Source organism: Copadichromis virginalis, linkage group LG15 (assembly GCF_057382275.1).
Source record: "Copadichromis virginalis isolate Kocher_CV1m ecotype Utaka linkage group LG15, C_Virginalis_male_GT1.1, whole genome shotgun sequence".
In the NCBI taxonomy this organism is placed as follows: Eukaryota; Metazoa; Chordata; class Actinopteri; order Cichliformes; family Cichlidae; genus Copadichromis; species Copadichromis virginalis.
Genome location: NC_140632.1, coordinates 17,465,232 through 17,478,815, shown reverse-complemented (window position 1 = coordinate 17,478,815; position 13,584 = coordinate 17,465,232). Strand labels below are relative to the sequence as shown.

At 39.3% G+C, this 13,584-nt stretch overlaps 1 protein-coding gene and 2 long non-coding RNA genes across 5 annotated transcripts; all 3 read left to right on the top strand.

Annotated features, from left to right (window-relative positions):
- The first annotated feature begins 4,923 nt into the window (after positions 1–4,923).
- actc1a (actin alpha cardiac muscle 1a) lies at positions 4,924–8,580 on the top strand. 3 transcript variants are annotated; one of them, XM_085432248.1, is made up of 8 exons: positions 4,924–4,991; positions 6,225–6,378; positions 6,493–6,621; positions 6,702–6,897; positions 6,990–7,151; positions 7,399–7,590; positions 7,989–8,170; positions 8,309–8,580. In XM_085432248.1, the coding sequence occupies exons 2-8, from the start codon at positions 6,250–6,252 to the stop codon at positions 8,450–8,452; spliced, it is 1,134 nt and encodes a 377-aa protein (XP_085288374.1). In that variant the 5' UTR covers positions 4,924–4,991; positions 6,225–6,249; the 3' UTR covers positions 8,453–8,580. The 3 variants fall into 3 exon arrangements, with proteins under 3 accessions (XP_085288374.1, XP_085288376.1, XP_085288375.1); XM_085432250.1 differs by having other exon boundaries at positions 4,955–4,991; positions 6,233–6,378; XM_085432249.1 differs by having other exon boundaries at positions 4,955–4,991; positions 6,229–6,378.
- Positions 8,581–10,659: 2,079 nt separating this feature from the next.
- LOC146692217 (uncharacterized) lies at positions 10,660–12,108 on the top strand. The gene is made up of 5 exons (XR_014915055.1): positions 10,660–10,696; positions 10,786–10,890; positions 11,106–11,258; positions 11,807–11,854; positions 11,959–12,108. It is a non-coding gene; the product is annotated as an uncharacterized LOC146692217 (long non-coding RNA).
- Positions 12,109–12,262: 154 nt separating this feature from the next.
- LOC146692216 (uncharacterized) lies at positions 12,263–13,584 on the top strand. Its single transcript, XR_014915057.1, has 4 exons — positions 12,263–12,304; positions 12,463–12,543; positions 12,772–12,925; positions 13,428–13,584. It is a non-coding gene; the product is annotated as an uncharacterized LOC146692216 (long non-coding RNA).

Here is a 13,584-nt window from a genome sequence, read left to right as displayed (position 1 = left end):
GCTATAATGGTTGTATTGATGTATAGCAACTTGAAATGCTCCAAAAAATGGCTCCACAGCATGTAAAAATATAATATAAGCTCTGGTGGACTTGGTTCTATGGTAGGTCTTAAAGGGTTAAAGAGACAGCGCTGTGCAAATGCATATTTGGTAAGTTTGACCTTTTATTGTTGTTTTATGAGCCTAAAGTGAACAATAAAGAGATCAATTGATGTGCTGGGTGCGTTTAACATTTCCTTTGTCCAGTCTTTGCTAGATTTCTTTGTCTTTCTTAATAACAAGATTTTTATGTCCTGTTACTCTGGAGATGGAGTCGTAGGTCTTCGGCTTCTTTTGTCCTCTTGTTGTACAGTTTGTACATCCCGAGGAACCCATGTTTTCTTTTTTTGAAAGGATACACGGCACACCATGCTAAGACATATCAAATGTTCTGCTAATAGCTCTTTCAAAATCAAAGTGATGTGGCAGTTTGCTGATTTCCGCCTGGTGACTAGGGATGGGTATCGAAAACCGGTTCTCAACAAGAACCGGTTCCCACTGTTTCAATTCCTTGGAATTGTTTGCCATTTTTGCAAACGATTCCCTTATCGATTCCAGTCGCCCCGAATGACGTCACCACGTTGCGGAGCGTCATTTACTCGGCAGGAAACACGGCGCCAGCGGCTCAAATGCTCAAACGTTTGGTCATACTTTACGAGAACGGATGACAACAGGGCAACTTGCAATACTTGCAAAGTAGATATTTCATTTAAGGGAGGAAACACTACGAATATGCAAAAGCATTTGCTCACAAAACACACGATAACCTTAAATGAATGTCGTGTTTTTAATTCCGCTCCGGACTCATGAATCTCAACCCAGCAGCAGCGGTAACGTTTGCACGTCCTCTCCCGTTAATGTGGCAGGTAAATAATCAACAACAGTGCATATTATGTTAGCTGCCTTATTACAAAACCTGCCATTACTGTGCATTTAGGTGACCGTGATGAGACAGACAGAGTCTGGCTGGCTCAGATGCTGGCAGTTCTCGCTGCAGTCTACCGGTAGCGTCTCCTTTCAGGCCAGGATAGACGAATGTCACCGAGCAGTGACTGAGTTTGTGGTCAAAGGCTTGCACCCATTTGCCACAGCAGATGCCCCCGATTTCACTTTGATAAGTGAATGTGTTTAATTGTAGGCAGGGACATTTCTGGATATTCTTGTGTAATTGCTACAGAATAATTTATGTTACACTTTGTTATTGCTACAGAAGAATATTTATTTTATTATTTTACATTTACATTTTTTTTCCTGGGGACCCTGTGACACCCCATTGAAGAGCCGTAGGCTGTGGATCTCTTAAGATCTCACTGTTGGGTTTGTAAGGCCATGTTACTCCTAAATTTCTATCTTGTTCAAAGAGAAGATATAAAACAAAGTTCTAAGCTAATCGACTTTAGTGTTCTCCTTTTTTAAAAATAAGAATCGATAAGAGAATCGATAAAGAATCGAATCGTTAAACAGAATCGAAAATGGAATCGGAATCGTTAAAATCTTATCAATACCCATCCCTACTGGTGACTTTCATGTTTATCAGCCCAGTAGTTTACAGACTTTCTCCCAGCTGAAGACAATTAACAAGAGGTTATTCATGTGCTCTAATTCCCCTTTTCCCTTTTTGTTATTTGTATTTTTTTTTTGTGTTTATTTTTGTCCTAGATGGCCTGACACAGCAGGTAGGGGTGAACTCTATGTCTGAGTTTGTCTTTGCTCAAGCTGTCCAGAAATGGCTCAGATGCGCTCCATATCGTATGGGTGGTGCAGGGCGCCCAACATCCATCCCCATCCCGGAGTAAATAACAAAAAGTGATGTGAAACAAAGAAATGTAAAAAGGAAACTGTCGTTTAATAAAGTATTTTGCAAATGATACATGTCTATTGGCCTTTTTTGTTGTTTGTTTTGTTGTTTGTTTTGTTGTTTGTTTTGTTGTTGTTTCTGATGCTTTATATTTTCGGGATATTACTATTGACATGATACATTGTAACATAATTTTTAACATATAAAGGGTGTCCAATTTGTACAATTATCTGGTGGTTTAAGTATTGATGGAAACTTGCAGTAGTTTAGTATTGATTAAAATAGCTATAGATTGTATATATTTGTAACTGTAGGTTTCCAGTCATGATTTTACTGTTGTTTCAATAGAAACCAACTGTGCAAAAGAGGTGGAAAATCAACGTCATAGTTCAACAGTGTTTAAATATCAGAATCTAACATTGTTTCAATATTAACAGTGTGTCATAATTATATGTTAAATCAATGTCAGCGTTCAACATTGGTTTCATATCAAAACCTGACGTTTCAGTATTAATAAGGGTGCAAGAGTGACGTTAGGTCAACATCAGATTTCAACGTTGATTCAATAGAATCACCTGATATTGACTAAACATTGTTTCAGTGTCTCCTTGCTCTCTGGGAACACACATTTAAAAAACTGTTTTTACATAATCTCAGACCTACTCAGGTTTAGAAGATATAAAAAACTATTTGAAAGCAATCTAACCTAAATTCAGCAGATTTTTTATAGCTTAACCTTACGGTCCTCAAATGCTGAAGAAATGAACTTTTACTCAAATTGCTAATGTGTAGCACTACATTTTTAGAAAATGTAGAGTCTTTTTTTTTTCTGAAAGGTATATTGTAAATGGTCAAATGATAAACAAACCCCTGTGTACCTAACAGGCTGTGCAGAAGCAGTTGTTGCTAACAGCTGCTTAAGTGTGTGCATGTGGACGTGGGGGGCTGCAAAGGAGGCAGCTGTCAAGACAGACATACTGTGTGCTTCCTACATTCCCTTATAAGGACGAATGTCCCTCAAAACCATGACCCATTTAAGACCATTCTCTTTTTTCCTGATTAAGACCTGGTGATAAAGATAGGACTGCCAAAAAGTGCTTCTTTGACTTGAAGGGAGCTGTTGACAAAACACAGAAGCAGTTTCACCCAAAGGCTGGTGTGATCTTTCTGCTTCATATGTTTTTGCTCAGAACAACAAGCCAGATTATGGTGAGCACACACTAACGCCATATTGAAACAGGTATATTTGAGCATTTCTGTTGTAACACTTTTACACTTTACTGCAGTAATTCTAGTTATTTTTTTATTCTTCACAAATAAAACACACAGTCTATAAAGTCTCAAATAAATAGCTCCAAAATAAATGCAGAGCCATATATAAAACTGCTTTATTTAACTCAGTTGCAGTTAAATATGATTTTTAACTACCACATATATCTATTTAATATGTAGAAAGTCCATCTTTGCCAACAACATGAGTGCACGTAAAAGCAGGAATTCATGTTTTCTTGTCCAACTATATGATCTGAATACTTTTTTCAATTCTAAGTCCTTTTGCAGATCATCAGAGGGCAAATGACTCCTGAAGCACTGCGGTCATGCACTATGATTGCTGCTGCTATAAAAATGTAAATATAGAAAATAGAAGAACACAGTGTTCAGATATGACCTGACATAATCTATGCACAGTCTATCCAACATCAACACAGGGCGGTCGTGCCTGATTTTCTTGTTGGAGTCCCCATAGACACTGAGATCACCAGTGATATATCAAGCTCTTTACAAGACCCCAGATCCTTTTCAAATCTGTCTTGATTACAAAAATGATTCTGCTCATGGTAGGTGAGAAAAGATTCCTTCCAACGTTACGCAGCAAATTTAATAAACTGGACAATTTAAGAAAGTTGCGATATCCAGTGAAAAAACAAATTTTTGGACGTTGAATTGTATAAACAGACCGTGAGAGTCAAAAAAATGTGAGTAGAAAAAAACAACAAGTAGGTTAGTAGTGCCTTTGCCTTGCACATGGCTACAAATGGAATATTTCAAAGTCTTGATGTTGCGGGGGGTATTTACATTCTTTCTGCACTCGCTGTTGCCTGTTCTGGCTTCAACATGGGGGTAGTGTGAGTTGACGAATAAGGAGTGTGAGCTACGCTGTGTGTGTGGCGACGTGCAGACTCTGGCACCTGCTGCTCTGTATTTCCCTAAAAGGACACTCTGGAGCCAATCAGAACAGAGAACGGATACTCGTCACTCTTGCATTTGCCATCCCAGGAGTCTGTTGTCTGGTGGAGGTTTTGGAACTGCCTTTAGCTCCCTCCATTTACCCCCTTACATGATTGCCTCTCAGCTATCTGGAATTTTATGGCCCCCACTCTTTACAAACGACGTTGGCAAACTCTCCCAGGCAGGTCCACCGTAGACGACTCCTTAACCAGACTGCTCAGGCAAGATCTCGTATTACTGTCACACCATCTAATCATCCACATCCCCAGGACCCTGTTTGAGCTTAGTCATATTAACACATCCCTCGGGATCTGAATGGCAGCTCCACAAACTATGAATGGGAGAAATGTGTTGCTATGCATAAATCTCCATTACAAACTATTTACTGATGGTTTTGCAGCTGATTGTTTTTCCCTGATGGGAGTACGACAAGCTCAGCTTTTATATTTATAAAGAATCCACAAAAATAATTTGACAGCTAAAATACAACTAAATTCACTATTTTCATGTACAAATAATATTGGTTTTAATAATACTCCCATGCATATAACATTAAAATCCTTAATCATATAGAAGATCCACATTCACTGTCATTTATCACATTTAACCTTCATGTACCTTTTAAATACTTCATAATGTAATCATCTATCTTTAATAAATTTTCCACTTGCTGCTTTCCCCCCCCCTTACTTCTATCTATGGCATTCAATGTCCAGGACAGCATCTCTATAGATTGGTGGTATTTCCTGACACAGGATCCACTTTAATGGACTATTTTGCTGAGCAACACTTAATTTGGGCTTGTGTGAACCCTTGAGCCCGCCCACCGTCCCCCAGCTCCAGGACGCAGAGGCATATTTAAGGAACCCCTTGCACCCTTGCCCCTTTGTCCCAGTGGAAACTCCAGTCTTGTGGTTACAACTTGGTGAGTCCTTTTGCTGGATCATTGCTGTGTTTCAGATGCTGCTTTTTGGAGGATAGGTGTCAGTGAGGATGACCAGATAGTGCTGCTGTATATTACAGCCAGTACATGGATATACTGTATTCATTACAGCTAGAAGTTGTTTCTTGCCTAAGCAGATGTTTTATTGTTTTGTTGAAGAGTGGTAAAAGGATAAGTTGTGTGTGCTGAATAGTTTAAGGGCTGCTGCGGTATATAAGGGCAAGTCAGTTGCCATCAAGACTTAGGGTGGAGGATATATGTGATGCTTGACTCGGAGAAACAGGCAAACAACACTAGCTCAGGTTAGACTCAACATAAGGAAAATTATCAGTTCATTATTTTTTCTTAAAAAGGCTTCCTCACTGATGCTTTACTGTTTTTACTGTTTTTAGCACAAGTTAAAGAGCATTCTGAAAAAGGTCATTTCCCACATTTCTAGGTTATATTTAAATGTCGGGCTGTGTAGTATGGAAAGCAACAGATAAAGATTTTTTACAGATTTTTATGTAACTGTTATGTTACTTGAACTAAACTGATAATTAGACTAATTTACTGAACATAATAATTGGTAAAATATACCTTTATATTCAAGTTTTATGTTTCTCAAAATCAAGTTTTTGTAACTTGGTCATATTCACAGTTACAGACAGCAGTCTCTAAGGTTTACAGGGTTGTGGCCTACTATAGGACATATTAGACAGAATAGGACAGCGGTAAGACTCTTCAAAGAGGGGATGCTGGCACTTGGGATGCAGGCTCAGGCCTGAGAGCCTGGAAGACTCCAAGCACATGGTCTCCATCCAAACAGAGGAGACTACTATGTGGCGACAGCTGAGAGGAGAGCCAGGCCTCCACTGCCACTTGTCAAAAGTCACACTGCCTCAGCTGTTAACTGGCTCTGGCTTAACGATGAGATACTAAGAAGGGGTTGTGGGGGCAGAGGGGGCTTTACAAGAGTCCAGAGGCTGAAAATAGACCCATGAGTGTGTGGTGGTGGTCCTGTTTTGGCTTTTCAAGCAGCTATAAGGCTCAGAGAGATTAGACTACTCAAAAGTGTCTTCATACTGAACATAGCGCTACATTATTTCATAGAATTGCACAACTTTGTTTCTTCATGTGAACTTCTGCTTCTTTAAATGGAAATAATATGCATTTAAACATTTCTGTAAATATACCATAAAATTCTGATTAATTTCTATTTTTTGTGTTATATAGAAAGCCAGCCCGGTACAGACCAAACATGTGTGACGACGACGAGACCACTGCCTTGGTGTGCGACAACGGTTCTGGCCTGGTCAAGGCTGGGTTTGCCGGTGATGATGCTCCCCGTGCTGTCTTCCCATCCATTGTTGGACGTCCTCGTCACCAGGTTGGAATACGGGAAAGGCCCCAAGTTTCTGGGAGATTACATATTTGTTGCCCTGTCACAAGATGTCTGTTTTTAAGTCTTGAGCTTGAGTTTGTTTGTTTTATTCATTCTCAGGGTGTGATGGTAGGTATGGGTCAGAAGGACAGCTACGTGGGAGACGAGGCCCAGAGCAAGAGGGGTATCCTGACTCTGAAGTACCCAATCGAGCATGGCATCATCACCAACTGGGACGACATGGAGAAGGTGCGAAAGATATAAAGATGTGGGAAAACTGAAATGTTATTTTTGTCAACAAATAACATCATTCTTTCCTGGATTCACAGATCTGGCACCACACCTTCTACAACGAGCTCCGTGTGGCCCCAGAGGAGCATCCCACCCTGCTGACAGAGGCTCCCCTCAATCCCAAAGCCAACAGAGAAAAGATGACCCAGATCATGTTTGAGACCTTCAACGTCCCAGCCATGTATGTGGCCATTCAGGCTGTGCTGTCCCTCTATGCCTCCGGCCGTACCACTGGTGAGCCCTCTTCTGTGCAATGTCGCATGTAAGTTAAACCATATCAATCTGTGCATATTTTCTTCTAACAAACTACTGCCTTCACTGGACAGGTATTGTGCTGGACTCCGGTGATGGTGTGACCCACAATGTGCCCATCTATGAAGGTTATGCTCTGCCCCACGCCATCATGCGTCTGGATCTGGCTGGTCGAGACCTGACTGACTACCTGATGAAGATCCTGACTGAGCGTGGTTACTCCTTTGTCACCACTGGTAAGAAAATTACCAACTTTAGCCAAAAACAATCCCACAGAATTTTAATGAAAAATGTAAACTGTAAACAGTGATCTATTTCAACATTTTTAGCCTTTTAATCACATGAGCTTACCTACAGTTTCCAAATTCCTGAACAGGCAATATGCATATACTGTGACCGTGCTTTGTCAAACGGAATTCTGAACGTTCTAGATATAAACAGACTTTTCCTGGTTGACTGAACTGTGATATTTCCTCCATTTAGCTGAGCGTGAGATTGTGCGTGACATCAAGGAGAAACTGTGTTACGTGGCTCTGGACTTTGAGAATGAGATGGCCACAGCCGCATCGTCCTCCTCCCTGGAGAAGAGCTATGAACTCCCTGACGGTCAGGTCATCACCATCGGAAACGAGCGTTTCCGTTGCCCGGAGACCTTGTTCCAGCCTTCTTTTATTGGTCAGTCGATCCACCGCACATTCACAGAAAGGCACAAAATATATTTTGGTTTCATACCAATACCAGCAATAGTAGTATCTACTTAGGTGTATTGTTCTCATGGGACCTAATGTCCCATAAGAACAATAAAGCCATATATAGGCTGTGTATAAATATAATTCATAATACACTATACTGGAGTTCTGAGTTCAGTATAGCCTCCCCTAATAGCCCTTTATATCTATAACGCTATTAATTCATAGACACTTACGAATCTTACTAAAATGATGTGTAAATGATAACTAGTAGCATTTTATCTCCTGAGTTTCTTCTTGTTTTATTGTCTACATCTTAAATGTATTGCAACGACCACCACTGTTAGCTGCATGAATACTTACCTCTTTACAACTTTTCCCCAGGTATGGAGTCTGCTGGCATTCATGAGACGGCCTACAACAGCATCATGAAGTGTGACATTGATATCCGTAAGGACCTGTATGCCAACAACGTGCTCTCTGGTGGTACCACCATGTACCCTGGTATTGCTGATCGTATGCAGAAAGAAATCACTGCCCTGGCTCCCAGCACAATGAAGATCAAAGTGAGTCCAAGGAGTGCAAAGTTATTAAAATGTATTTTGTCAAAGAAGAAATAAGCAAGCCTTTTGTTCAAATTTTGGCATGGTGTAAAATGTTCTAATATGTACTTCATTCCTGATTTTCCTATCCACTCCTTCCAGATCATTGCTCCCCCTGAGAGGAAATACTCCGTCTGGATCGGTGGCTCCATCCTGGCCTCTCTGTCCACCTTCCAGCAGATGTGGATCAGCAAGCAGGAGTACGATGAGGCTGGCCCCTCCATCGTCCACAGGAAGTGCTTCTAAATCTTCAGACATCACCAAAAATCTCAAAACCAACCACACCAGCTTTGCTTCTATTTCTGTATTTCTACTGTTCCTTTTGCTGTATATACATGTACTGTTGTAATAAATATAGTTCCTTTTATCAGTAATCCAGAGAGTTGGAGTCATGCTTTTTCCCCAAAGAACATCAAATATAATTCTGAAAAACAAATACAATACTTCAGATGAATAAATAGTGTGTTTGAAAAAGATGGCAACACAAATATACAGTATACTCTAAAAAAAGTGCACTTTTAGCAAAAGAGTGGTTACATAAACCATTTTAATGAAGACTAAATAAACTTTTAATTATTTTAACAAACTGCCCTTTTCAAGGCATTTTCAGTTTTCTATAGCTCAAAAGTTAAACTGCTTAAATAAACAATGATGGTCAACTACTATAGTTAAAGGGTTGAAAACTTCAGCAACACTATTCTGTGACTGCTTTCTTTCCTTATAGACCCTGCAGTTAATAAAATGATAAACTGATGCATTTATTATTATCAATTAGTATCTAAATAACGCCAGTCTTACACACATTATAGCAAGCTGGTTTTGATCAGTCTGTGGTTTACACAGAGTTTTATACATTTTGGTATGCAAGATAGAATAGTTGAAACACTGCTTTACCTTTATTGCTATCAGAAAAAACAAAAATAAATTAAAGCTGCAAGCAGCGTTATGAGGGCCCTCGAACCCCGGCACGTCGAGCCACGCCCAACACCTACAACCAGCACGTCTGATCTGATGTCACATTGATGGAATTCATGCATTTAACCACCAGCTAACAATTCATCTCATTCAATCACGATTATAGTCGTCCCACTAGGTGGCGCTCTAGCCATTACTGACAATTGGCATAACAAACATTTCCAAGCTCGAGTCTCATCATGCCTGCGACCGGAGAGATTGGACATTGTGTTTTTGAGTGACAGCAGATTACTGCTTTTTGGCGAGTGATTGAAACTCCACGTGCCGCCATGACCACCCCGTTTCCCTGAATGTAAAAAGCTTCGCAATTTAACATCACAAAGGTCTTTAGATTCCACACAGAAGATATCGCGTCAATCTGACGAAATCCCTTGGAGGAGTTCCGAACATTCCGGAACCTTGGCGCATTCTGAACATTCTGATTCTGGAATTCCGAACATTCCGATTCCGATTCCGGAATTCAGAACATTCCGGAATTCCGAACATTCCGGAACCTTGGCGCATTCCGGATTTCCGAACATTCCGATTCCGGAATTCCGAACATTCCGGAACTATGGCGCATTCCGTAATTCCGGAACCTTAGCGCATTCCGGAATTCCGAACATTCCGGAAATATGGCGCATTCCGAACATTCTGATTCCGGAATTCCGAACATTCCGATTCCGGAATTCCAAACATTCCGAAACTAAGGCATATTCCGGAATTCCGACCATTCCGGAACCTTGGTGCATTCCGGAATTCCGAACATTCCGGAACCTTGGCGCATTCCGGAATTCCAAACATTCCGGAACCTTGGCGCATTCCGAACATTCCGAACATTCAGATTCCGGAATTCCTAACATTCCGGAACTATGGCGCATTCCGAACATTCTGATTCCGGAATTCCGAACATTCCGATTCCGGAATTCCGAACATTCCGGAACTATGGCGCATTCTGAACATTCGGGAACCTTGGCGAATTCCGGAATTCCAAACATTCCGGAACCTTGGCGCATTCCGAACATTCTGAACATTCCGATTCCGGAATTCCTAACATTCCAGAACTATGGCGCATTCCGAACATTCCGATTCCGGAATTCCGAAAAATTCCAGAACTATGGCGCAGTCCAAACATTCCGAACATTCCGATTACGGAATTTCGAACATTCTGATTACGGAATTCCGAACATTCCGGAACTATGGCGTATTCCGGAATTCCGAACATTCCGGAACCTTGGTGCATTCTGAACATTCCGGAACCTTGACGCGTTCCGGAATTCCGAACATTCCGATTCCAGAATTCTGAACATTCCGGAAATATGGCGCATTCCGAACATTCGGGAACCTTGGCGAATTCCGGAATTCCGAACATTCCGGAATTATGGCGCATTCCGAACATTCCAATTACGGAATTCCGAACATTCTGATTACGGAATTCCGAACATTCCGGAACCTTGGCGCATTCCAAACATTCCGAACATTAGTCAGCAGAGCACCTGCTCTGCTGACTAATGATTTGACTTCAGCCAGAGAAAGGTAAAAAATGAAATGCTTGGGGCATCTTTGGCTGAAAGTTCCTTTTTAAAAATGGCTTTTGAACAATACTTGGTATATGTTAACTGCAGGACTGAATGAGTCACACATCCTGACTCACATCACATCCCATCCAAACATGACTCGGCTCAGTTGGACTGCTTTGGTTTTGTTAATGAGCATTTTGCAGGGTCCAGGTGAGTACATGAATTCTGCTGAATCTTTACAGGACATTTGTTATCTTAGCTAAACGTTCAGCAAGTGCTAGTGTATCACAATTCATTTTTCTTTAAATGAATTATACTTTTGAAACAAGATGACCAAAAATTTTGAATATCACAAGTTCAACTATGGTAGCTATAATGTCAGTGTTAACTAAATCGATAAAAATATTTGTCAATTTTTATTTCAGGGTCATCCAATTCTGGACATGACTGTTCAAGAAATGGAAATTCCAATAAAAATAATTTCATGGATATCAGAAACTGTTTCAAGCAGAAAAAAAGTTCTGTTGTTGTCGATAGTTTCTATGGCAATATCAATGCAACAAACTACTGGGGACAGAGTAAGTCAAATACACGTTTCAGTTACAACTGCTTCTCATTTTTCACAAGTTGCGATGAAATGAGATTCTCTGTTTTTGCAATCACCGTCCAACAAAGAGGAAGTTAAACAAAAGCCAAAGATTTGACCTGTTGAAATTAATTGGACTGGGATTGAGATTTCTGGGAACTTTGATTGGAAATGCAACATATAACGAACATTTCGGTTTGACATTTTAATATGAGACCTGGTTCGACAAGACTTTATGGAGATTAATTCATTTAAAGGAGCCTTTTGATGTGTTATAATCAGGTAACTTGAACAGGTTACTTAAGCATGTTGGGACAAACTCCAAGTTTAGATAAACATGAAGTGCAACACATTTACATGGATGTTTTGTCCTGTGTGAGATGCCTCATCCCTGTAAATGCACTTTATTTAGACCTTGTTAAAATGTCAATCCAATAAAATTCTGAAAATGTTTTTTTTTCTAGATATTGATTTATAGTTGTTAAGGCATGTAAAAGATTTAAATGTATTAAAAACACACACTGTTCTTTGCCTTTACAGCAAAAGTGAATTGCATAGTATTTGTAGAGACAAACGGAACTGAATTGGGTGAGTCCAGCTTAGTTTCATATTGTTTTAGTTGCCAATATTTGACTTTCTAATCAGCATTTTAGCAAATAAAAATGTATCTGTATGTTGTTTTTTAATACCAGAAAATTATACCAGAAAAATTCAGGACACTTGGCCAAAAATTAAAAACAATAGCAACATTTTGAAACTTCACATTTCAAAATGGCATATAGATCAACGTGTGCATATGTACGTTCTGTATGGGACATTCTGCAACGACACACAATTGAACTTTCCAGGTAAAACAACTCTTCAGTATTTTATATTTTTGAACTTCTTGTTTTTTCAGCATTGTTAGCAAATTAAAATAAAAAAGATTAAAAAATGATAAAATATGATAAATGATAAAATAAAAAAATATCTAATTAACCAAACATTTTTGTCATCCAGATCAAGGTGAAAACTGTAGCTTCAATACCACAGACACAGGTAAATTCATATCAATGAAAAGATAAAATGCAGAGCTAATAGGAAACATTTAAAAGTTGAAACCTTGAAAATAAGGATTAGAATGCAATGTTAATTTTTTTTCTCCTGCCTTTCTTTCTCTGATTGTGGTGGTAAAATCTGACAAAATAATGCTGAAGAGTTATGTCACATCAGATGTATCAATACAAACACGGTGTGTAAAAACTCTGCCTATGGTAAAGAAGAATGCAGTACCATGGGTAAGTTTAGATAAGTGCAGGCAAGTATCACACTTTCATAATAGTCATTTTTCCTGATGAGTGCACAATGAATCGGACAAATCTTGCCTAACAGAGTCTTTGCATTACGCCATAATTTGATTAAATAAAATTCATATAAGTAAAATGCTGAGAGTAAAATAACACCTTTCTTTATATTTTGTTAAATGTTGAGTTCTTAAGTTTAAACCTAAATTCTCCACCTTCCAGCTCCAAATCTCCAGAATGAATACATAATCAACATAAACTCAACAACCACCAACTGTATAAACTGTAACAATCCAGTGAAAAAGCCTGAGGAGAAAAAAGTACTTAATACAACACTTTCTGAAAAAGGAGGAGAAATTATTCCTGCAAATGCCGCGTAAGACACACTCACTTACCAAATGATATACTGCATGTATTCGTCATTTATTTTCTATTGAGTTATTTAAGAAGATCTATATCTAGAAGATCTAAATCTGAGTTTTCCACTCGGTTTTTCTCATTTTCCACTCACTGTCTAGTTTTGCTTTCACTTGCTACTTAGATTTAGGCACTACTACCTACTGGGCTCAGGATCAGTAAACCTTACTATTGAACTGAAGAGTTGAAAGTGATCTCCATATCTCACTAATACAATTAAACTGTGCGTCACACATTGCTGCCAAAAAACAACTTACGTGTAAGACATTCTAGCAGCTTTGAAAAACTCCTACATTATTTTCCCCAGAAGGAAAATGCTGAAAAGTTTAATTTGGTTTTTGACATTTAACCCCCCCCCCCCCCCCCCCCCACTGTAAAACATGTTTTTTTAAAAACTGGTTTTACGTACAGCATCTTACATTTATAGTATAATATAGAAATGTTCTCACATCTGTCTGCAGTAAACTAATGAATGACATGAGCAACTTGGCCGCCAACATAAATGGATCTTCAGCTGAAATATCTGTAGGAGAAGGAGTCAAAGGAGTTTTGGTGAAAGAAACACATAAAGACGAAGTAGAAGAAGTATTATTTGCTTATCAGTCTCCAAATGACAGC

Bases quoted from the DNA above. Each gene is read 5' to 3' on its own strand.
- actc1a (XM_085432248.1), top strand. From the start codon at position 6,250: ATGTGTGACGACGACGAGACCACTGCCTTGGTGTGCGACAACGGTTCT. The intron at 6,379-6,492 runs GTTGGAATACGG...ATTCATTCTCAG, and splicing joins TTGGACGTCCTCGTCACCAG to GGTGTGATGGTAGGTATGGG. The intron at 7,591-7,988 runs GTCAGTCGATCC...ACTTTTCCCCAG, and splicing joins GTTCCAGCCTTCTTTTATTG to GTATGGAGTCTGCTGGCATT.